At 52.1% G+C, this 24,320-nt stretch overlaps 1 protein-coding gene across 7 annotated transcripts; it reads left to right on the forward strand.

The window, feature by feature from the left end:
- The first annotated feature begins 1,148 nt into the window (after nucleotides 1-1,148).
- On the forward strand, nucleotides 1,149-24,320 carry CEACAM20 (CEA cell adhesion molecule 20). 7 transcript variants are annotated; one of them, XM_060651390.3, is made up of 12 exons: nucleotides 1,149-1,741; nucleotides 8,013-8,090; nucleotides 8,692-8,970; nucleotides 9,424-9,705; nucleotides 10,568-10,846; nucleotides 14,025-14,303; nucleotides 15,824-15,938; nucleotides 16,148-16,233; nucleotides 16,968-17,029; nucleotides 17,393-17,428; nucleotides 17,929-18,051; nucleotides 24,199-24,320. In XM_060651390.3, the coding sequence occupies exons 2-12, from the start codon at nucleotides 8,027-8,029 to the stop codon at nucleotides 24,250-24,252; spliced, it is 1,659 nt and encodes a 552-aa protein (XP_060507373.3). In that variant the 5' UTR covers nucleotides 1,149-1,741; nucleotides 8,013-8,026; the 3' UTR covers nucleotides 24,253-24,320. The 7 variants fall into 7 exon arrangements, 6 of the variants coding, with proteins under 6 accessions (XP_060507373.3, XP_060507374.3, XP_060507375.3 ...); XM_060651391.3 differs by lacking the exon at nucleotides 1,149-1,741 and adding an exon at nucleotides 5,799-5,981; XM_060651392.3 differs by lacking the exon at nucleotides 1,149-1,741 and adding an exon at nucleotides 6,935-7,109.

Raw genomic sequence — 24,320 nt, forward strand, 5'->3', positions numbered from 1 at the left:
GGGGAGTGGGTGAGGGCTTGTTGGGTATGTGTGTGAGTGTGTGTGTGTGTGTGTGTGTTCCCATTACAGTTGAGGCTCGTGCCAGATGTGCTCACTTTGGAACCAGCAAAGCCAGCAGTGGGTGTTTCCAAGGCCCCAGGGAGGCATTTCCTGCCACTGATAATTCCTGGGGCTCCAGATCCCTTTCAGCCCTATCACCCTCAGTTTCTCTTTTCTCCTCCCCAGAAAAGGCCACCAACCCCGGTGGCAGCCCTGTCTCCCGTGGAGCACATGGCCTCCTTGAATTTGACATGTGTCTCCCCAAAACAAGGAGGTGATGATCTGGTGGTTTCTGAATGTCGAGGTGATTCGGGGAGGGGAGGGGCCGGTGATGTCAGCGGATGGCGGGGCCTCGCATTCCCACAGTCACACGCCATGACTCTGGCACCCGCCACTGTGAGACCAGGAGGCACCTGGGAGCCAGACCCCACGAGGGCCTTGTGCCGATGTGGCCTGCGAGTATGGGTTTCCCCGCCCCATAACAGACCCACCTCTGCAACACAGGGTACCCCCCTCTCTACCGCCCACTGGTCCATCCACCATTTATAGCCAAGAACAGGGGCCGTGTAAATAGAGCAAGGGCTCTACAGACTGGCTGGATTCAAATCCAGGCTCTGCTCTTTCTGAGCTGGTGACCTTGGGCAAGCTACGTCACCTTTCCGTGCCTCAGTTTCCTCATCAGAAAGGTGGAAGTCACAGTAGTGTCTACCTCCATGGGTCCTTGTGAGGAGCAGAGTCGGGTCACGTAAGAACTTAGAACAAAGCCGGGCACGTAAGTACTCATATTCTCTCACAAGTTCGTTCACCATCTAGTTATTTAAGAGGCACTTACGGAACCTTTATTATGTAACAAATTAGGGACTTTCAGACTCGTCCTACCTCAAGTTCGAGGTCAGATGTAGACCACAGGATTCCAATCTCGCAGAAATTCCAGTCCTTAGAACACAAATATTTGCAGAACTGAAAGGACTCGAAGATACCCTTCCTTCTACAAACAACAAAACCGAGGTCGAGAACGGGGAGGGGCTCAGCCGAGATCTCACAGTGTCAGGAGTAAAGGCAGGAACTTGAACCCAGGTTTCTCCCCCTCCTTCCCCTCCTTCTCTCTTGAACGATATGAGCTCCCGCTCTATGCTGAACGTTAGCCCAGGCAATGCGGCGGACGTAACAGGCAAGCATCTGTTCTCACGGAGCTGAAGTCTCGCTAGGGGCAGTGAGGGACCCAGACACCACAGTGAAGGGGTGGCTGCAATAGTTCACTCATTCATTCATTCATTCATTCATTCATTCATTCATTCATGGGGCAAACTCCCAGGTTATGTGACTGCACGCCGCCCTCAATGTGTGGAACTTTCAGCCCTGAACTAAATGCCCAGTCTGGTGGGAATCGTGGTCCTTGTTTTCCATACTTTTCCCAACTAGGATGTTTTTCTCTCGGTCCAGGTGGCCCTGACACTCCACCATGACCTCACCAGACCCAGCTTCACCCTAGTGATTGGTTCCAACGTCCCCCTGCTCTGCTTGGCTGACTCCCAGCCCCCTGCCCGGTACATACGGAGCATCAGTGGGATCCCCGGGCCTGATGGCCAGACCCTCTTCATTTCCAGTCTCTCCAGGGCACGCTCGGAGGTCTATACCTGCAGGGCCTCAAACTGCATTTCCAGCTCGCACAGCAGCGTGGACGCCGACATCACTGTCTCAGGTATTGCTCTGTGGGCTGAATGTTTGTGTCCCCCACAAATTCATAGGTTGAAATCCCAACTCCCAGAGTGATGGTGTTGGGAGGTGGGGCCTTTCGGGAGGTGATGAGGTCACGAGGACAGAGCCTCCTGAATGGGATCAGAGGCTCCAGAGGGATCCTAAGCTCCTTCCACCGTGTGAGGACACGGTGAGAACCAGGAAGGGGGCCCTCACTAGAACCTGACCACGCTGCACCCGCCAGAACCATGAGATATAAATTTCTGTTGTCTATAATCTTCCCGGTATGTGTTTTGCTATAGCAGCTCAAACAGACCAAGACAGATGTACAGCTAGGGTTGAGGCCTATTGATTGGAGGTGAAATGTCCAAAATTTAAGAAAGAAAAAGAGATCAAGAGAAAAAGATCATTCCAATAAATAAAGTCCCTGGGACTTTATTGTTGGAGTTTGGTTTTATTTTCTTCTTGGGATTCTTTTCTTGGCTCTTCCACGCCTCTATATACTCAGCAAGATTTTTCTAACCCGTGTTATGCAAAATAAGTTTGTTCTTAAACTAGCAAACTGACTCTTACCTGTAGGGGTCGCTCTTTTTTTTTTTTTTTTTTTAAGTATTTAAATTTTTTTTTTAAATGTTTATTCTTGAGGGGGAGACAGTGTGAGCGGGGAGGGGCAGAGAGGGAGGGAGACACAGAATCCGAGGGAGGCTCCAGGCTCTGAGGTGTCAGCACAGAGCCCGACGGGGGCTGGAACTCATGAACCATGAGCTAGATTATGACCTGAGCCGAAGTTGAATGCTTAACGACTGAGCCACTCAGGCGCCCTCTAACTAAATTTATGTATTTTTTATACATTTTTATTTTAGAGAGTGCAAGCAGGGGAGAGGGGCAGAGGGAGACAGAGAGAGAGAGAGAGAGAGAGAGAGAGAAAGAATCCTAAGCAGGTTCCATGCTCAGTATGGAGCCTGATGCAGGGCTCGGTTCCACGACCCTGGGATCATGACCTGAGCTGGAATCAAAGTCAGATGCTCAACCGACTGAGCCACCCAGACGCCCCGTTGGTGTCCTGCTCGTTGTCTGCCTCCCTCTGCCCCTCCCCATCCTTGCATAAAAGTGATTTCTTTAAGGGCAGAGGTCTGTATTTGTTTCATTTGCTGGTCTGTGCTCCAAGCACCTAAAAAAAAGTGCCTGGCACATAGTAGGCCCAAATAAATGTTTGCCGAGGGAAGGTGGGCGCGAGCCATAGAGAGGCAGTCCGGGCTGGGAGGTCAGTCGAGGTCATGCTTGGGAAGACACAGCCTGGGGCCAGCCTGCGTGAGTCTGGCAGGTGAGGGTGTGGGGGAAGCAGGGCCCTGGGTTTATTTGCACCTGTCAGAGACCAAGTAGAAGTTGTGTTCCAGGGAGGGGCCCAGGAAGTTCCTCTCTCTTGTTGGAGCAGGAAAACACAGAACCTGCCATGGGGAAGGGGGGGTGGGGCATTTTGGGAGAGAAAACCCCAGCCCTGTGTGAAGGGGCAGATTTGGGAAAGTCCACTCCAGTGGTGGCTCTGTCCTCTAGGGTGGGGCGGAGGGGAGGGAGAGGTGAGGGTCTGAGGCCCGGGGCGGTGGGGGGCACTGGGCAGCGGAATCCGGAGGGAAGCCTGGCTGAGGAGTGGATTGCAGGTCAGAACAGGATGGGTAGACGGAGGCCTTGAATGCCGACTCAGGTGCACCAGGTGCGCTCAGCACAGGGAGCCCCAGGCACCGGGGGTGCGGTAGGGTGATGCGGCCACCGGCGTCCATCTGTGTGTACAGAGATGACAGGGCTGGAGGTGGCCAGAAGCCACTTTCGGACCTTGGAAGGCCGGACACGTGGAGGTGATGAGCCAGGTGGATCAGAGCCTGTGGCCCGATAGGCCCTGTGACTTTAGGCGAGAGCTAAGTCACCTCCCCTCCGTGAGCGTCGGTGTGGTGGGCGACGAGATGGGATAATAATATCCCCTAACCTGCTTGACTCTTCCTGTCTCCGTCGCCGAATCACTTCCTGATATGCCGCATGACGTACCTGTTTCGTGTGCTTGTCGCGTATGGTCTCTCTCTGCACTGTGCATTTTGTCCCGAGCACCTAGAGCAAGCCCAGGAGGTGCTCGGGGTGCGGGCGTCGAGTGACGGAGTGGGTGCGCACTTCCACAGAGGGGCTGCTGTCCCGGCGCCCAGTGGAGACCCACGCCCACCGAGGGCTTGCTCTGTGCCAGGCTCTGCTCCAAGCCCTTGCCCGGCCTTAAGTCATTGTCTCCGTCTGCAGCTGGGATACGGAAGCTCACAGAGGTGACATCCCGCTCACAGAGGTGACATCCCCTTCCCGGCAAGGCGCAGCTGAGGCGTGGAGGGCGGAGAGGCTAAACCCTCCCCGCCCCGTCTTACAGCGGAGGACAGGGGTCACGAGGGCGGGGGATCGACGCGCTCAGGGCTGAACACGTGGCCGTGGCCGGTGGAGGGGCCAGGTTTCGAACCTCCAGAGCCAGTTTGCTAAGCCTCGTGCTTCCCTGAAGCAGATGCTTGGTGACTGCCTGTGGCATGAATGAGACCCAGGCGGGCAGCAAGCAGAGGTAGCCGGGTGACTGAGATCTTCCGTGATGCCAAGGTGCCTCTTGTGCCCTAAGTCGTGGCTTTAGAGTTTTCTTTCAACGTTTTTTTTTTTTTTTTTTTTTTTTTTTTTTTTTTTATTTTTGGGACAGAGAGAGACAGAGCACGAACGGGGGAGGGTCAGAGAGAGAGGGAGACACAGAATCGGAAACAGGCTCCAGGCTCCGAGCCATCAGCCCAGAGCCTGACGCGGGGCTCGAACTCACGGACCGCGAGATCGTGACCTGGGTGAAGTCGGACGCTTAACCAACTGCGCCACCCAGGCGCCCCTAGTTTTCTTAACCACCACCTACACTGCCCACCCTCTCACTTCCTCTTTTCTGGAGCCGCCTGAACTTCCTTCCTTGCCGCCAACTCAGCAACCTCCCACATGCGGCCCCTCCGCCTGCCAGACTCTCCCCTGACCCACCCCTGCATCTTCCAGGTCTCAGGTTTGATGGCCTCTCTTCCAGGAAGCCCTCCCTGACCTCCAGACCGGGTCACGTGCCTCCTCCGGGCTCCCCCAACCCAGCCCCGCCCGTGCTGGGTTGGTACAGATGGGGAACAGGTTCATCTATTCTGCCGGACTGTGAGCCCATGTGGGCAGGGCTGGGGATGCCTTGGCCACTACTGTGTCCCCAACGCTACTAAGCACAGGGATCATCACAGAAGAGTCTAAGGCATGTTTGTTGATGAATAAGGAAGTGAATGAATGGATACATGAGTTGATGCTCGTTAATGGTTATTCCCTAACCCAGTCAATGACACTAAATCTTGGTCTACATGCTCTCAAAGACCAACAGCTTGTCTTGCCCGCAGGGAAGTAAAAAAAAAATGTAACTCCCCTACGTTGAACCTTGACTGTGTCCCCAGTTCTCAGCTCAGATGTCTCCTCTTCCAGGAAGCCCTCCTTGCCTCCTCCCCCCCCCCCCCCCCAGGCTGGGTCAGACACCCCCTGGGGCCCTCCCAACCCAGTGCATTCTGTGCTCCCAGCTTTTTATTTATGATCAGTATCATTTCAGCTCATTGAATATTTCCAGGCTGCTCATGGCGAGCTTGGCACTGAGCCTGATTGTCCTCAGGTCTTCACAAACAGAAGCCACCATGATTGTTTTTGTTATCATTACAATTGACTACCATTATCTTGGCTCCTGTTTCCCTTAACTCTTAACATTCTCTTATTGTCCCTCCCTGGTACCCCTTCTCCCTGGATTGCTTCCCCGTCCTGGCAAAGAGGTGGGGGGGGGGGGGTCTCAGGAGGAGGGAGACATGATTCTCAAAGGACTTAGGGCCAAAAGGTAGGGATTTCTTTCCCCTCTTCCACCTTGGGAGAAACCCCAGGATTTCTGGGGCTCTTGCTGTCTGTGCTGTGCAGAGGAAGGAAAGAGAGCCCCGGGGCGGAGGGTGGAGGTGGGTCCAAAGTTCCTTCCTGCCACCACCCCTGTCTGTCCTGGGAGCTGCTGTCACCATCATAGTGCCTGTGAGTTTGCAGCAGGGCAGAGGGGGAGGAAGAGGGAGCTGGAGGGGGGAGCTGGAGTGAAGACGGTGTCTGTGTGTGCAAGTTGGGGCACGTCGATCAGGTGCCAGAACCCATGGGACTTGCTGACTTAAGGGGCCACCACTGGGCAGAAATCCTGCTTATAGGTGAGTGTACTGTTCCATTCAGATGCGGATGGGGCTGGTGCGCGCGCGCGCGCGTGTGTGTGTGTGTGTGTGTGTGTGTACAAAAAAGAAAGATACAAAGAGAGAGATAAATACAAAAGAGATTGACAAAGGTAGAGACCAGAGATAATGACATACATACAGAAAGGAATGGAGTTGGGACCACAGGACCAGAGACCCAGAGAGAAATAGAAGGACAGAGAGGCAAAGAGTGAAAATAACAGTAGAAACTGTAGCAGAGGGGAAAACAGGGAGGGACAGATAGGAGAGAGGGAGACAGAGGACAAAGAGACAGGAAGGAAAGTGTACAAACACACAGAGAATTAGACTTGGGGAGTCGTGGAGAGAGAGACCCAGCAAAAGAGAGGTAGGAACACAGCGGACAGACAGGTCACACCAGGAGACGGATATGAAATTTATGCTTAAAGGGTCTCTGAGCTAGAATATTTTGATAAGCATTTTGGAGGCAAAGGAATGACTTTTCAATGGGTGGTGTGCAAAACTCAGCCCGGCTTTGCCGTGTGGCCCTGAGGCCGGCTCTTCCCTCTGGCTGACCCTGGCAGGGTGCAAGGGGCTCCGGGGTCCCATGAGGGGCTGAGAGTCACCAGCTTCTCTGCAAAGTTTGCTTCCCCCCTGTGCCCAGAAGGCAAGACCCTGTAGGGAGGAAGCAGGAGGGAAGGGGCCAGGTAAAGGCTGTCTGCAGAGGGAGGTTGATCTTAAATGGGTATGATGAGGCCCACCGTCGATGACTGCACGCTCAGGATTTCTTTTATGACAGTTCTATGAAGCGGGAACTGTTATTACTCCATTTTACAGATGGGGAAACTGAGACTCAGAGGACATCACTCGCCAAACAAAGCAATGGCAAAGCTGGGATTCAAGGGAAGGCAGTCAGGCTCTGGGTCCACAGGCAGAAAATGCAAACTTAGGAAATAATAATAGTGACCGAACACTTCCTATGAACCGTTTTAGGCACGTGACATCTGATATCGAATCTCACAACAACCCGACGGACTAGGTTCTATCCTCCCCATTTTGCTGTTGGAGAAACTGGGGCTCGCAAAGAAAGCCCCATGCCCGTGATCGTGGAGCCAGGACGCATCAGAATCAGTATTTGCTTCCAGATATCCTAAGAGCTCCTGCCCTTCACCGCTGACTCAGCAGGGAATGGGGCAGTGCCTGAGCCAGACTGGGGTCCATTGAGGGCTGGAGAGAAACATGGCTGCCAGCCTCTGTTGATTGGGCAGATGAGAGGGGTGGGGCGTGGGACGTCAAGGTCAGCTGCACCTAAGCATGGCTGCTGGGGTGGGGGAGGGGGGTCCCCACTCATCCCCACAGTCTCTTCCAGTCTTGAAACTGTGTCGAATGGCCAAATGGAAATCGGACAACTCCTGGTTCCCCTTGCCTCCCCTTGCTAGGGAAATCTCTCCCTGAGGGCAAGTCTGTGCAGGTACCAGAGGTTAGTTCCCCCCATCAGAGGTAATAGAGGTTCCGGTTTGTGAGGGGATAGGCTCTGTGCCCATCCCTGGGCCGACAGGAGTTACGCGGTGTTGAGAACACAGTTTAGGGCCCGGCAGGCCACGTTCAGTCTCGTCTTCTGCTGCTCGCTATAACGGTCTTGGAACGTGACTCCACCTCCCCGAGCGTCTCTTTCCTTCTGGAGTGTGGAATGAGGAGACTGGTCACGTGCCTCCGTCAGAATGAGCATCATCGGAAAGAGCACAGTGACCCTCAGGGGGCCGAATTAAAGGTTACCAGTATTCATTACCACTTCACGACAACCTTAGGATGCAGGTGATGGGATGCCCGTTGTACAGCTGGACAAATTGAGTCTCGAGAAGATTAAACTCATGCCACAAGTCACATGGTCAATAAGTAGTGGAGAGGAGTCAAGCCTCTAGGGATGAAGTGTCATGTCCATGACCCTGACCTCCCTCCATTTATGGCGACCATAACTGGATTCTGCCAACCCACCTCTCCCTCCCTGAATGCCTCTTCTCTCTTTCCCACCAGCCTCACTTTTGACCATGTGGAGTCTGCCAGCTGCAGTCCAGCGCACCCCTGATACCAACCCACTTACCACCATCCAAAGTGAGAAGGATGTCGTTCTGTCTATGTTAGGGACCCCCCCCCCGGGGACCCCAGACTCATCGTAGATTCAGAGATGCGAGCACAGAAAACAAGGCTCTCATTCTGATCCCTGCCTTCATACCTAAAACACCCATCAAGATTCCACGCCCAAAGTCCTAATAGAACAAATCTGATTGGCCAGCCAGGGTCTGGCAACAACCTGTCAGATCAGCTGATTTGGGGGATGGGGTAAAGGGGTGGATTGTAGCTGTGGTGGCTGGGGGTGGGAAAGGTTGGCTAAGAAGCGGGTAGTGGGATCTGGCAGGCATCCGTTACCAGCCCGATTCTCCTTACAGCTGATGTTAACTGACCCATTGTCAAGCCCCAGATCCTTCTGCTTTATCTGTACGATCCCATTTCATGAGGCTTAGATTGGAAGTAGGTTGTCCACAATCACACTCCAAATGAGCAGTGGATCTAGCATTTGAGCCCAGGCATTGAGCTCATGTGTCTTGAGGCAATTCCGAACCACCCTTGTCTCTCTGGGTCCCTCTGTGGCTACATTTTGCTTGGCCCTCCTCTGTGTCTCTGCTCCTGCCTCCCTCTTTCTCTTCCCGTGCAGAACTGCTGGCCAGACCCACCATTGCAATCAGCCAGGACACTGCCACAGAACAGAGGGAAAACGTGACCTTCCGCTGTAGCACCCAGGATGCTGACGTTACCATCCACTGGGTCTTCAACGATCTCCCCCTGGTGTTCCGCGAGCGCGTGCAGCTGTCCACAGATGGCAAGACCCTCACCATCCTCACCGTACAGCGGGAAGACTCTGGGACTTACAAATGTGAAGCCCAGGCTTTCCACCAGGTCCGGAGCAGTGCTCCCACCTTCCTGACTGTGAACTGTAAGTCCCTTTCCATTCTCCCCAGCCCCTTATCGACACCCCCTTCCTTGGTGATCTCATTCAGTCTCACCGCTTCAGATACCATCCAAATGTGGACTCGTCTACCCTTGGACTCCAGACGTATAACCGTGTGACGTCTCTACTTGGTTCTACTGGAAACTTCCAAGTTAACATACGTAAAACTAAGTTCTTTAACCTTCAGATGTGTGCTACAAAAGCTTGTCTGGGTAGGGGCAAGGAAAGAGCATTTAGACACGTCTTACAATCCTGCTTTACCCAGGGTTAAGGCTGACATTTAATTTCCACTGGGTTCCTGTATCTCCTTTGTAATTGATCCAGAGCTTGGGTGGGGGAGAAGAGAAATATTAATATTTATTGACCTCTGAGCTCTGTCTCTCTCAGAAAGCCATTGCTGAGCTCTTGTTGCTGCTATGATTGTTCTTGTCCTTCCAGATGGTCCTGACCCCTTTGAAGTCAAGTTGGAGTCTGGTGTATCCAGAGGGGAGGTGGTTGAAGTGATAGAGGGCTCCACTGTGACCTTCTCCGTGGAAACACAGTCTCATCCTCCCCCTGCCTATACCTGGTTTCTCCCCTATGACTCCATCCCACCTCCCACCATGAGTTCGTTCACCATCCAAGCTGTGTCCCGGGAACATGAAGGGACGTACAGGTGCTTGGTATCCAACGGTGCTACCCACCTGCTTCGCCTGGGTGCTCTTAAAGTTCGAGTCCTTGGTGAGCTGCTTCTTCCTGTTCCTCTCCTTTGTTCCTCTGAGAATCAGAGCTATACCAGTATCCCGGAGGCTGAGAAGGACCCAGAGGAGCGGGGATTTCTCGTGTGGCTGGTGGCAGAATAGGACTCTGACCACAGCGAAGGTCCTGGCTCCTGGCTTGACCCGTCCTCCCCGAGACCTCGTTGGCTGTCTATGGGTTGTCCATTATTTGATTCTCTCTGAAAGTTGGGGGGGCGGGGCGGGCGTTGATTCTCTGTCCATACAAACACACAATATTCACACATCTCACACACACAGAGTCTCACGTACGTAAATAATAACCACATATGCACAGCTGTGCACGATACACGCAATTTACATACAATACCCATAACACACAATGCAACCAACGTATAACCTACACACGAAACATATGACGTGCACACAACTGACACACGATATACATACTCAGGAGCTACAGGCACACACGACAGCCATACACAAAGCGTGTCCACACCACACAGTGACACACGCCGCGTACATTCACATGCAGAAGGCCCACGTACACGATACAAACTCACAATGCCTCACAGTCACACAACAAATACGACACACACATGCAGCAGACACAGACGTGCACACAAGACGCGTCCGTAGACCACACCCTCACCAAACATACAAAACCCGTCACGTCCTCGCGATTGTTACACGACACCCGCAGCACCCGTATCACGCAGTCACACACACACACACACACACACACACACACACACACACACAAGACATACACATGTATCCCTGGAAAGCCCCCAAGGGCCCCCCGCCTGGGCTGCAGACTAGGGAAGGGGTCCCTGACCCCTACCCGTGTCTCTTTGTGTTTCCAGAAACGCTGACCAAGCCTCACATTGTGCCCCCAAGCCTGAATCTCGTGGAAAATGCCAGCTCCGTGGCCCTGACCTGCCAGACCCCCCATGAGGGGGCTGGAGTCCTGTGGCTCCTGAGGGGCCAGGCTCTCCTGCCCAGCGATCACCTGGTGCTGTCGGCTGACAACAGGAGCCTGGTCATCCACGGCCTCCGGCGGGACGACACAGGACCCTATGAGTGTGAGGTCTGGAACTGGGGCAGCCGGGCACGGAGCGAGCCCTTCAGGCTCGCCATGAGCTGTGAGTCACCCGGGCTGGGCCTTGTCCTCCTCCCTCCCTCCTTCCCTTCCTCCCTCCTTCCCTCCCTCCTTCCCTCCCTCCTTCCCTCCCTCCTTCCCTCCCTCCCTTTCCGTTCTTCCTTCTAGCCATTTATTCCACAATCACCGAATACCTGCTGTGTGCCAGCCCTGTCTCGGCACCCGACAGGACGCAGCACCAGCCCTGGTGGGGCTTATATTCTAGTGGGGAGACACACCTTAAACAGCTAAGCAGGGGACAGATGTGTTGTGTCACCGCCATGGGGCTAAGGAGAACCAGGAGGCAGCGAGAGGGGCAGGGAAGGCTGGGAAGGGAAGGCCTTGCAGTCTTAGCTGGGGTAGTCAGGGCAGGCTTCCCTGAGGAGGTGGCATTCCTGCAGAAGCTTGTCGGCAGCTAAGGGAAGAGAGCTCCGGGCGGAGGGAGCAGCGTGCGGGGTGGGTGGTGACAAGTGGGCAGAGGAACCCGAGCAGGCCAAGGCGACCAGACAGGTGAACTGGGGCGGATGGAATGGAAGAGGTCAGGAGGTTGTAAGGCTGGGGGCAGATCATGCAGGGCCCCGTGAGCCGTGGTGAGGACACTGGGAGCCACAGAAGGCTCTGAGTGGAGGGAGGAGAGGATTAGACCTAGGTTTTCCCAGAGTGTCCTGGGCCCTTGTCTATGGGGGGCGGGGGTGAAGCGGGGGAGGAGGAGGTTTAGAAAGTTCGGGTCCTTGGAGAGGCAGACCCCAAGGTAGGACGAAAGGGGTGACACGGGCGAGGATTTTGGTAGGATGAGTGCTCCTGTGCACAAAAGAAGGGAGGGAGCTGTGAGGGCTGGGGGAGCCAGTGAGTGAGGTGTTTGACCCCGAGCAAGCAGAGGAGGGGAGGGCAGGGGTGGGGTAGAGAGGGTTGGGTAGAAGTACAGAGACCACCGTGCAGCCTAAGGAACATTGTCAAGGCAGTAGGGAGAGTCCCATGTGTCCCAGGAAGGGGTCTGCCTCAGTTTCCCCAACACACTCAGGTATAAGTAGGGGGCAGCCCGTGGGGAGGGCCGGCAGTGGATTCCAGGGCACAGAGGTTGGGCCCTCCGTTACTGAAACCCCTGTGAGGCGCCTCCTCCCGGTGGCCACGGCTGTCCGTCAGGAGGTGACGGACCTGGGCCAGGGGGCAGCTGTGGGGGTGAGAAGCGGTGCGACCGTGGATGCATTTTGAATATCGAACTCACGGGATTTGCCGCTGTCGGCACCGAGTGAAAGACAAAGGGCCTGACCCCGCGGTTTTTTGTTTTTTTTTTTTTTTTTTTTGCCTGAGCTACTCGCATGGTGTAGCAGCCCTGAGCTGAGGTGGAGAAGAGGTTCCTGCAGGGAGAGAAAGTAGGGTCCACGTTTATTCGTGCTAAGTAACGGGGGACACGGGGGGTGGGGGGACAGAGGTCACACACACTGCTGTCGTCTTCTTCCCTTCCCGCTGCCGTCACGAAACCCGAAATTGCTATTTTGTTCTCCCTCTCTGCCGAGCAACATGTCGGGTGCTTGATGAGTGATGACAATGACCTCTTGAGCTCACGGCCTGCTTGGGATGGGGAGGTCGATCATCAGGCAAAGACAATACAGCGTGAAAAGTGCTGCCGTGGGGCGACGGTGTTTGGGGAACCCGAGGGAAGCCCCCAAAGTCTGGCGGGGGGGGGGTGTCGTGTGGGAAGGCTCGTGGTGAGATGTGATCCAAGGGACGAGCAAGTTATCTAGGAAGAGCAGGCTCCGGGAAGAGCATTCCAGAGAAGGAAGAGAATGTGTGAAGGCTCCGAGGCAAGACGGAACAGGACAGAGACGGAAGATCCGAGCAGGATGTTATTTCCGGATTGGGAGTGGAAGGTGTGGAGAGGTGGGCGGAGGGGTCTGCAAGGGTGAGATTGTGAATGAGCTCCTCAGCCATGGCCTTTGCCCTAAGGACACTGGGGAGCCATGGAGGGTTCTGAGTGGGGGAGGGATAGTGTCCAATTTGCACTTAGGAGGTCCCCTCTGGTTGCCTTGGGGAGGATCTGATGCCAGGATTGGAAGACCGTGAGGGATCCTGGTAACCAGGAGGTTCAGATGGGGGGGTAGATATCAAAGGATTCCTGGGCGGGGGTGAGGGCAGGATTGTCCTCTTTTCTAGGAGCATAACAACTCAAAACTCTTTGCATCCTTCCTTCCAGTAGATAATCATTAATTTATTTAAAAAAAATTTTTTTACGTGATTTTATTTTTGAAAGAGAGAAAGAGATGAGGGGGCGAGGGGCAGAGAGAGAGAGAGAGAGAGAGAGAGAGAGAGAGAGGGAGGCACGGAATCTGAAGCAGGATCTAGGCTGAGCTGTCGGCACAACAGAGCCCCACGCAGGCCTCGAACCCACAAACCGTGAGATCATGACCTGAGTAGAAGTCAGACGCTTAACCGCTTAACCAACTGGGCCACACCCAGGCACCTGTCACATTAATGTAAATAAGGTAAAAGACTCAGGGCACCCGGGTGGCCCGGTCAGTAGGCTGTCGTTTAAATAAGACAAAGACTCAACTCTTAGTTTGCGTGAGAAATTCAACAGCCGTTGCGTTTGTTTCCTTCCCTTTCCCTTCGTTTCCTTTCCTTCCCTTCCCTTCCCATACCAGGCACCTGTCCCAGGCTCTCCTTCTGGCTTCACGGGGCAAAGCTACAAGCATCTCTCTCTACCTTTGGGGATACACGGGTGTAAATTCAAATATTGCAACAGGGCTATTTGCTGTTCGGTTGGAAAGTCCCTCAGAACGGTGACGGTTCTGGAAGTTTAGGGCTCATGTTTGTGGGACGTGGCAGCAATCTGTGAAGCCTGGATGTGTTCACGAGGCCCCTTGGGGAGAGTTCGCTTTTGCAAGGGCCGGGGGTTTTGTTCGTTTCGTTTTGCTGCCATTTGGCTTTGGGTTCCTCCCCTCCACGGTGTGGACTATAATCCACCCGCTTGGGAACCAAGGAGGAAGAGGGAACATCTTGCTGGGGCTCCTTTCAAGGGCGGCTGGGAAAGCCTGGGTTCTCCGGGCTACCACCTGCAATGCTCTTAGAGTCGAGAAGGGGGTGGGGAAAGGGGTGACACTTCCAACGCGGAAGCAGAACGGGGCAGGACAGGAAGACTCCCCGGTGGAGGGTGGAGGCGTGATGTTTGGCTTTGCACACAGACGGCCCTGACCGAGTGGACATCACCAGCGGGTCTGCGCCCGGGGTGGTCGGCACCGTGGAGGCCGAGCTCAACTCCAGCCTGACCCTGCAGTGCCGGGCGGAGTCCCAGCCGGGCGCTGAGTTTCACTGGACCCTTGAACAGTCCACCGCTGTGCATGCGGGGCAGGTGCTGATCATCTGGGCCCTGACCTGGGAGCACCAGGGGATCTACGACTGCACGGCCTCCAACCCGCTGACCCACCTGGCCCGCTCTGCCTCGGTCCGGGTCAGAGTGGTAGGTGAGTCCCCCGGCGCCCCTTCCCCTGGGGTCCAAGTGGCTTTTCCTGATGCCGGCCGAAGCTATCTGGGCTTCTCGCGTGGCAGGGAGTGTGCTGCGTGGGCAGGTTCCCAGTGTGGAGCTGTTCGATCCCAGCCTAGAACCTCTGCTTCCTAGCCGTGCGCCCCCCGGGAAACCCTCCAGGCTGCTCTGAGCCTCAGTTTCCTTACCTGTAAACGGGGGTGGTGATGCCTTCCCTTCCAGAGTTGTTTAGCAGTACAGAGAGTCGGGAGACAGCCCCTGGGTGGAGGAGTGAGGTAGGAATTCTATTAATGATAGGAATTACACGAATCACAACTGGGTGTGACTGGCAGCGGGTCCCCGTATTTCTGTCTTGAGTTCTCGAGGGGACAACACGGTGTCGCTCTTAGCCAGGGTTCCTATCCCAGCTCCGGTGCTTGATAGCTGTGTGACCCTGGGCATGCTGCTTAACATCTCTGGTCCTCTGATTACTTGTAGGTAAAACAGACATGATAACCGTGCTTATATCCTAGGGTTGTTGAAAATTAATCGACATTCGTAAAGCGTTTATGGCAGTGCCTGGCATATTGTGTTTATTAAACAAATAGAATTATTCTTTGCTGAGCCTGTACCACATGCTTGAAACAAGCCTTTCCATATGCCGTATCAGCAAACACTTCTTGGGTAGCTCCCCAGCCAGCCGGCTCTGAGGTGGGCCTGCTGGCATCTCTGTTGGGTAGGAGAGACTGAGCCCTGTCCTAGGGTCTGAAGCCAGGAGCGACGTTTTTAGTCGTCGCTGAGCAGAGGACCCAATGTACCTTCCCAGAGGACCCAGTGCACCATATGTAATCTTCAGAACAACCCTCTGGTCTTGTTAAGACCTTTTTTTTTTTTTCTATTTTTTTTAATGCTTATTTAATTTTTGAGAGAGAGAGAGCATGAGTAGGGGAGAGGCAGAGAGAGAGGGAGACGCAGAATCCGAAGCAGGCCCCAGGCTCCGAGCTGTCAGCACGGAGCCCGATGTGGGGCTCGAACCCACGAGCTGTGAGATCATGACCTGAGCCGAAGTCGGACGCTCAACCGACTGCGCCACCCAGCTGTCCCCAAGACCTCTTGATGAATGGAGAAACAGAGGCTCAGAGGAGGAAGCAGTGAGTCTGGTTGATGGTCATGGGGATGTTGTAGGGTTTGAACGAGATCACGTATGAAGGGCTCTCGGAGCTTAGAGCCTGGGGGAAGGCAGCGTCTGGCATCATCATCACCGGATCGTATCATCGCCTTTCACCAAGTGCTTACTCTGTGTCAGGCATGGCCCTGGTTCTTCCAAGTGGGATCTCATTTAATCCCGGCAGAAGCCTATAGGGTTATGAATGGCCATGCTCATTTGGCACAGGAAGAAACGAAAGCTCAGAGAATGAAACCAAGAACCCCCATCGCATCCTGGAAGCCCCCCTCCTGTGCCTCCAGAGCAGAGCCCCTTCCTTCTTAAGAGCAGTGTCCTGATTCTTTCTCCTTGCCCAGGTCCCCAGTCATCCCTGTCTGCAGGAGCCATTGGTGGCATTGCTATCGGGATCCTGGCTGTCATTGCCCTGTCCACAGGGCTGGGCTGCTTCCTCTACATCAGAAATGCCAGACGGTAAAGCTGGGAATGGGGTAGGAGGTGTGGCCTGCAGGGGGCCTGCCTGGCAGAAGTGTGGCTGACCGTGGTGCTGAGCTGTGTCTGTAGCAACTGGGGAACTCGGGGGGGTTTGGGACATTGCCCAAGAATGGACGTGGGATATGGGTAGGGCCTGTGAAGGTGGCAAGGACTGGAGGCACACAAGAATGAGGGATTTGGGGTTTCAGGCTCTCAAGGGAAAAAGCAGAGGACCCCATCCAGGAGGCAGCAACACCCACCTCTGAGGAGGAGCCCCATGCAGAGTCCTGTTCCAGTAAGTGACTTCATAGCTGATGCCCGGGGCAGCAGTGGGGGCTGGGAAAGAAGCTAGTATTGGGAGCCTGGGCCTCTGCTCCCAGCTTTGCCACTAGTGTGACGATCACGAATGAGATTGGAGCCAAGAACTCTGAGCAGTTATGTCTGTTCCACCAACCACAGCAAAAATGGGGCATTAGTTGCCATCGTCTCCTTCCTCACTCTTGGAAAACTCTGCTGATGGATTGCTGAGCCCTGCTGAACCCAAAGTCAGCCTCACAATCCCCCTCAGCACCGTGCTTCCCACACCCTCTACTGATGGGTGGGAGCTGACCAGAGGCAAAACGAAACATCTTTGACATCTCCGGCCTAGGATTCTGGAAGGATGGGCCCCATGGGATGGAAGTCCTAGACACTGTCTAGTTCAGCTCGGTTTTACAGAAAGGCGATTCATGTCCAGGAAGGATAAAGGATAAACCCGTGCTACAGAGGACCCCCTGGCACAGTTAGGGCTAGGTCTTAGGTTTCTGTCCTTATCCATCTCATCAAACGGTCTACTCTAACCCAGAGCTAGATTTCCAGGACTTTTCCAGGTCAAGCTCACCAAAGATGTGATGGGTAGGTAGTCCTGGGAAGGAAGGAAGGAAGGTTTCTTGCACCACCTTTCTGGGGATGGGAGTGACCTAGGAAAACAGCCCCTTCCCCCACATCTCTTCCTAATCCCAGCCCTGGGCTGGTATTCCCTTTCTCTAGATTGGCTGAGCCCCATGTATGCCAATTTACCCAAACCTCAAGGACAGGTTGGAGTCAAAAAGGTGAGCAATGCTCCAGAGGTCCCCCTCCCTGCTCCCCTGACTACCTGGCTCATCCCCAGCCCAGTAGGGCTGTGTCAGTCCCACCTCTTGGGTCGGGGAGTGAGGCACGTTCTCTTGAGGATACCCAGTGCTAGCTTGGGTCTCTGCATCTCCTCCCCTGCCTTCTCTGGGGATCCCAAGATCCTCCCTGACTCTCTTCCCTTTTGTCTTCTAGCTCTTCAACATGACAATGTGCAGCTTTGAGCTCCTCTGGGAATCAGGAGGGATGTAAATGCCTCCGAGGCCAAAGCTGTTTCTGGAAATTTCTGGGGGTGGTCCCCATCCCAAGCCCCATGACCTCTTCACCACTTTCTTTTCCCCTAGATGCTGCCACCAGATCCCCCAGAGCAGTTTTATGAGGTATGTTGGCCCTGCTGGGCTTGATATGAAAAATCTGCAGAGGGAATACAATCTGAGAACTTTGTATTTGACAAGTCTGAGAAACCATCCTGTGTAAATAGTAATTGTGCATTGCAGGGCCGGGATGGGGAGAAAGTAGCCCAAGGCTTTAGAGGCAGCTGGGTCAGATTCCAGGTCTCTGGCCCCTACTGTGTTCCTTTCACCTCCGGGGCTCTGAATTGTATTGCAAATGAGGTGGCACCAGCCAGGCACATGCTGGGGTGCAAAGGAAATCTTGGAGTAGAGGTTGCAGAGGTCGCCAGGTGGAAAGACAGCGTTCTAGATCAGGGGCAGGGCCTTGGGTCCTAGACTTACATTCACTTCTGATTCTTTGTAAGATCCTGGTGAAACCTGTTCCTCTCTTGGGTCACTGAAGAATGCAAGTTGACACTTCGTAGACACTGTGATTTTAAGGCAGTCTGTGCCCGTGGTCCCTAACTGATCTCTCCCTTCACTCACAGAAGGAGCCACCATCAGTAACCCCCGGGAACGATTCTCATGGCCCCAGAAAACCATCGCCCGAAGTTACATTGGATCCATTGGTCCCCACTCCACCGAAAGGAAACACAGAATCACACTATGAGGTACTTTTATGCCACCCTGAATCTTTGGATAGGTCAAGAGCTGTCACCAATCTGCCGCTTCCTCCTTGATGGAAAGTCCGTGGGATAAACTATCAAGAGAATTTTCCCTTAACCGCTTTTCAGTTCCATTCCACCCATTTCCGTCCTATCATGTTCTAGTTCACTTCATTCTCTTCTTTTCTGGTGGACTTGGTCTTACTCCATTCCAGGTTTCTGTCACATTTGTTTTCGCGCCACCTGTCACAAGGTGGAGAGGGGGCAGCAATGTATCCCCAAACTGAGGAGGCACTCTGAGACCAGAAAACAAAGCAGGTGACTCCATACAGTTTACACAGATTTTCATTCAGAGTAACTTACTGAGAAGGGGAGATCGGGTGGATGATAACCCAGGCACCTGCACAGCAGTTCTCCAAAAAGTCCCGATCTTCATCCACAGATTTTGTAGAGTGACGTCAAAGGGTCTAGGGCTTAACAGACCTCTTGCTGCCACCTGTGTGCCGGGAGGCGGGGGGGGGGGGGGGGGGGGGGAAGAAACCATGTCATCTCTACGAGTTATCTAAACAGCCACACGGAATGCCAGAACAAGCCTTCCCACATTCGCTTGGGGGATACGCTAACTTCCAAGGTGCACGGAACACGTAAGCCCCCCGGGGAGGTCATCTTGCAGATGTGAACAAGATGGGGTCAGTACCGGGGACACTCCGACACCGCGTGTTTCTTTTCTATCCATTTATTTGTTTACTGAGAGGGCGGCAGGCCACGCGGAGCCCGGTGCGGGGCTCAGTCTCACGAACCGGGAGATCACAACCTGAGCTGAAATCAAGAGCTGATCGAGCCCCCCCAGGCGCCCCTTGATTCTTTCCGCAAAATTCCTTCTGTTTCTCTTACTCATTCCATTCCATTCCATTCCTTTTCCTCTCTTCCCACTCACTGAACTCCATCGCGCTCTGTGGATTCCATCCCACTCTACTGTGTGATCCCATTGTACCCCTTTCCATCTCGCCCTCATCTTCTTTCCCTCCCGTTCTTTCCCACTACTTTCTATTACGTTTTGTTCACTTTTCCCTTCTAATTCCACTTGATTCATTTCTTCCACGTTCTGCTACCTTCTACTCTATTCCTGTCCACCCCGCTTCCGTCCCATCCCTTGGGCTCACTTCCATTCTTTTCCTTCTCATCCCATGTCATTCCTGCTCTTCCCCATTCATACATGTAATCCGTTCTATGCATTCTGGCTTCCATCACCCCGTTCCTTCCTGTTCAGTATCCCTGTGTACATTCAGCTCTGTTTTTTTTTTTTTTATGAATTTAAACATTTTAGTTTTTAAATTTTAATTGATTAATTGTCAAGTTACCTAACATACAGTGTGCCCTTGGCTTTGGGAGTAGTTTCCCGTGATTCATCACTTACATCCAACTCCCAGTGCTTATCCCAACAAGTGCCCTCCTCAATGCCCATCACCCATTTCCCCCACCCCCTTGTACCCTCTGTATTTAAAAGTCTCTTATGGTTTGCCTCTTTCTCTGTTCATAACTATTTTTTTTCTTTCCCTTCCCCCACGGTCTTCTGTTAAGTTTCTCAACTTCCACCTGTGAGTAAAAACATATGATATCTGTCTTTCTCTGACTGACTTATTTCACTTAGCTTAATGCCCTTCAATTCCATCCGCGTTGTTGCAAATGACAAGCTTTCATTCTTTTTCATCGCTGAGTAGTATTCCATTGTATAAATATACCACGTTTTCTTTATCCATTCATCAGCTGATGGACATTTGGGCTCTTTCCATAATTTGGCTATTGTTGATAGCGCTGCTGTAAACATTGGGGTACATGCACCCCTATGAATCAGCACTCCTGTATCCTTTGGATAAATTCTTAGTAGTGCGATTGCTGAGTTTTAGGGTAGCTCTATTTTTAATTTTTTGAGAAACCTTCACACTGCTTTCCAGAGCGTCTGCACCAGTTTGCATTCCCACCAACCATGTAATAGGGATCCCCTTTCTCCACATCCTTGACAACATCTGCTGTTTTCTGAGTTGTTAATTTTAGCCACTCTGACCAGTGTGAGTTGGTATCTCATTGTGGTTTTGATTTGTATTTTCCTGATGATGAGTGAGGTTGAGCATGTTTTCATGTGTCTGTTAGCCATTTGGATGTCTTCTTTGGAAAAATGTCTATTCATGTCTTCTGCCCATTTCTTCACTGGATTATTTGTTTTTCAGGTGTTGAGTCTGGTAAGTTCTTTATAGACTTAAAAAATTTTTTTAATGTTTTTATTTATTTTTGAGAGAGTGAGAGAGCACGCAAGTTGGGGAGGGACAGAAAGAGAGGGAGACACAGAATCCGAAGCAGGCTCCAGGCTCTGAGCTGTCAGCACAGAGCCTGATGTGGGGCTCGAACCCATGAACCGTGAGATCCTGACCTGAGCCGAAGTTGGACGCTTAACTGACTTGGATACTAACCCTTGCCTGGCTTTCAGTTCATTCCACTGCATTCCCTTTCTTCTTATCCTACAGCACTACTTTCCCACTCACTTCCTTTTCTTTTCACTTATTTCCTTCTTCTCCCTGTATTTCCTTTCCCCCCGTGCCTCCCTCTTCCATTAAATCCATGTTACTGTTTCCAATTTTTTCAGTCTGTCCTCTTTTATCCCTTTTCTGTTCCTCCACATTGGATCCCATTCTGTTCTTTTTATTCCCACCCACTTCTGTCATTCTTTTCCATGGCCCTCCCTTCCAGCCGCCCGTGTTACTTTCCCAACCATTTAACTTCGTGCTTTCAAGTCCTCTCCCAACATTCCTTCCCATTTCCTTACCCTGCACACCATCGTATGAACTCCATTTAACTCCATTTCCTCATTCTAGATTCTGCAGCATTCCAGTTTTGTGCCTGCATCGCCATTCTTGAACTCCCAATTACCCTTTGTCATATTGCTTTTTTGTCACTTGTTCTCCATTCCTTTCCTTTCCTCAAATGCCTTCCCTTCCCACTCTTGTCCATTCAGTTCTAATCCTGCACTCCGTGTCGTCAGTCTCCTTTCCATGCCAGTTTATTTTATTCTCTTCTTTTCCTCTTCATTCCTTTCTATTATGATTTTTCTATTTATTCCATTTCTTCATTTACATTTTTTGGATGCTATGCCATTTATTCCACTCCATTCCCTGATTCCAGTTTCCATCCAACCTCACCCCGCCCCACCCCACTCCACTCCATTCCATTCACTTTTACTCCACCCCACCCATCCCATCCCGTCCCGTCCAGTGCCACCTCACCCCACCGCACTCTACTCCAACTCTACTCTACTCACCCCACCCCACTCTACTCCCAACCCCACCCCACCCCACTCTACTCCACTCCATTCAATTCCACCCCACCCATTCCATTCCATCCCATCCCGTCCCATCCCACCCTACCCCACCCCACCCCACCCCACCCCACTCTACTCCATTCAGTTCCACCCCACCCATCCCATCCCATCCCATCCCATCCCATCCCATCCCATCCCACCCCACCCCACCCCACCCCACCCCACCCCACTCTACTCCACTCCATTCAATTCTGCCCCACCCATTCCATTCTGTCCCATCCCGTCCCATCCCATCCCACCCTACCCCACCCCACCCCACCCCACCCCACCCCACTCCATTCACTTCTACTCCACCCCACCCATTCCATCCCATCCTACCCCACCCCACCCCACCCCACCCACTCCACTCCACTCCATTCAATTCCACCCCACCCATTCCATTCTGTTCCATCCCATCCCATCCCATCCCATCCCATCCCATCCCATCCAATCCCATCCCTTTCCACTCCATTGCATTTCTCTCCATTCTATTCATTCCTTTCCCATCCCTTTAAGTACAATGATAACCATCTATCTCCTTTAATTTGTTTTCTTTTCTTTCCAATCTTTTCTTTTTGTTCATGATACTCACCTCTCTACATTCCTCCCATGGGAGATTTGAGGCAATTCACAGCAAGCTTATATATCACACCATAAAATGGTGCTAAATTAGAAATAGGAATCACAATTAGGAAAATGCTTCTAAAAATAGGCAGGAAATCAAGGTATGGATAAGAAGGTAAATATGCTGGACCTATGTAGTACCTGTTCCTGTATTTATCATTTGTCTTTGAGTTTCCTGGTGGCCAAAAAAAAAAAAATCAGTTTTATCACCCAAAAGGAAGAAAACTATTAGCTCATCCAGGCAGATGGGAAGCAGACCTTCCCATTGGAAGTTCCAATAACTCAGGTGATTGCTTCCTGGTTCTAAGGACTAGTGAGATTATTTCAGAGGATTCAAGCAATAGCATCCATGTTCAGGGCTAGCCAGATTACTTCATGTCCAGGGATGGATTTTAGACAGTATCCTCTGAAGGAGTCAGTGACCAGTCAGATTTCAGGAAGCAAAAGAGGGAGGCCAGAACAGATTTGGAAAAGAGAAACTTTAGGGCCACAGAATTCTAGTATTTTAGTGTCCGAAGTGCTGTCTTGCACTAAAGGGACAAATGTATTCCTTGTTACTCTAGAGGGCAGGCCAGTTACTATGGAGGATAGATTGGAGGGCGGCAGGCTTTAGTGTAATTTACAGATGAACTATTCTCAAAGGATGTGAATGTCTTATATATCATAGGGATTTTAAACATTTTTTTTAAGTAGGCTCCACACCCAATGTGGGGCTTGAACTCACGACCCTGAGATCAAGGGTCGCGTGCTCTATCAACTAAGCCAGCCAGGTGGCCCCATAGTCAGGGCTTTTAATAAGAAAGACAAACCCCCTGAAAGTAATTCAGAGAACACTGGGGGAATCTCAGATAACCCAATTTCAGAAATTACTGGTGGGCCTGCGAGGACTGGAATGTTGTCAGGAAGCTTTTCTCTTATGTGGTTGCTCATATTTGTTGAGCAATGAATCTGTTCCATTGTTCTCAGTCCAGATTGAATTCCTATGCAAGCCTCCCAGTCACCACGCCTCTATAACTTCAGATTACATGTAACAACATCCTCTATTACTAGTTAAGAGTTTCTAGGTTCAAATTCTACAGAGGAGAATCAGACTGGCTCAGGCCATTGTATGGGTTGTATTTAGGTTTGTGAGCTCTCCAGTCAGGTATGAACTGGCACACGTGGACTTTTAGGTCCCCCTCGTCCAGAGAAGGAAAGCCACATTTGCTTCTTTCTATCAGTAGAGCAAAAGCTCTTCCTAGAAGTGCCAGCCCGTGAAATTACTCATATCTCCTGGACCAGAATTGTGTCACATGGTATTCCTTGTTGCCAGGAAGGCTGAGAGAATGAGGTGTTATGCTTCCCAGTTCTTGTCAATAGAAGCAGGCAAGGGATGAGATATGAGGAAGAGTGTCAGGTCAGTCAACTCAACGTCTGCTATATTCTGGAGGGATGAGAAGGAGCAATCCATTCAAAGGATCTGGAGTGGAGTGTATTAGTGATCTGTTGCTGCATGACAAATGACAACAAACTTAACAGCATATGCCATTATCGCAAAGTGTGTGTCTAAGCACTGCTTAGATGGGTCTTCTGCAATGCTGTCATCATGGTGTTGGCCAAGGCTCAGGTCCCATTTGAGGCTTGACTGGAGAAGGATCCACTACCAAGCTCAGCCTTTAGTTCCTTGCAGGCTGTCAAACGAGGACCTCGGTTTCTTACTGGCTGTCAGCTGGAGGCTGCCCTAAGTCCTTTGCTATGTGGCCCTCTCCATAGGCAGCTCATAACATTGCATCTTACTTTTTTAAAGCCCAGACAGAAGTCTGATATAACAGAATCTTATATAACAGATCTTATAAAACAGAAACCAATCATGCACATCCTGTCATTTTGCCATATTCTTTTGGTTAGGTGCAAGTCACAGGTTTTGCCCTCAAAAGAAGGGGATAACATAAGGGCATGAATGCCAGGACGTGGGGATTATTTTAGAGTCTCTCCTCCAAGGTAGGGAACTATAGGGGCCATTGTAGAAACACAGAGGTGCTGCTGTGATTGAAGTGCAGTCAGATAGGAGGAAGTTCATTGGAATTTCCCAGGACGGAGAACAATGCGCGAGCATCTGGGCCTTGTACTAAATACAGCAAGTAGACCAGGAAGGCCTACATAGAAAATGGAACTCATCTTTTCTCTTTGTGTAACAGGTGCTTGTGAATCCAGAACGCAACATCTACGGCCAAATCAACCCCTCAGTCTAATGGAGGCAGATTTCCCTTCTCCAGAAATCCTAGAGAAATCACGCTCAATCACATATTAATGAAATTTA

The sequence above is a fragment of the Panthera onca genome, chromosome E2 (genome assembly GCF_046562875.1).
Source record: "Panthera onca isolate mPanOnc1 chromosome E2, mPanOnc1 haplotype 2, whole genome shotgun sequence".
NCBI lineage: Eukaryota > Metazoa > Chordata > Mammalia > Carnivora > Felidae > Panthera > Panthera onca.

Coding starts and splice junctions, on each gene's coding strand:
- CEACAM20 (XM_060651391.3), top strand. CDS start 5,930: ATGGGACTTGCTGACTTAAGGGGCCACCACTGGGCAGAAATCCTGCTT. Junction 9,706..10,567: donor TCTTAAAGTTCGAGTCCTTG/GTGAGCTGCTTC, acceptor TTGTGTTTCCAG/AAACGCTGACCAAGCCTCAC. Junction 18,052..24,198: donor ACACAGAATCACACTATGAG/GTACTTTTATGC, acceptor TTTGTGTAACAG/GTGCTTGTGAATCCAGAACG.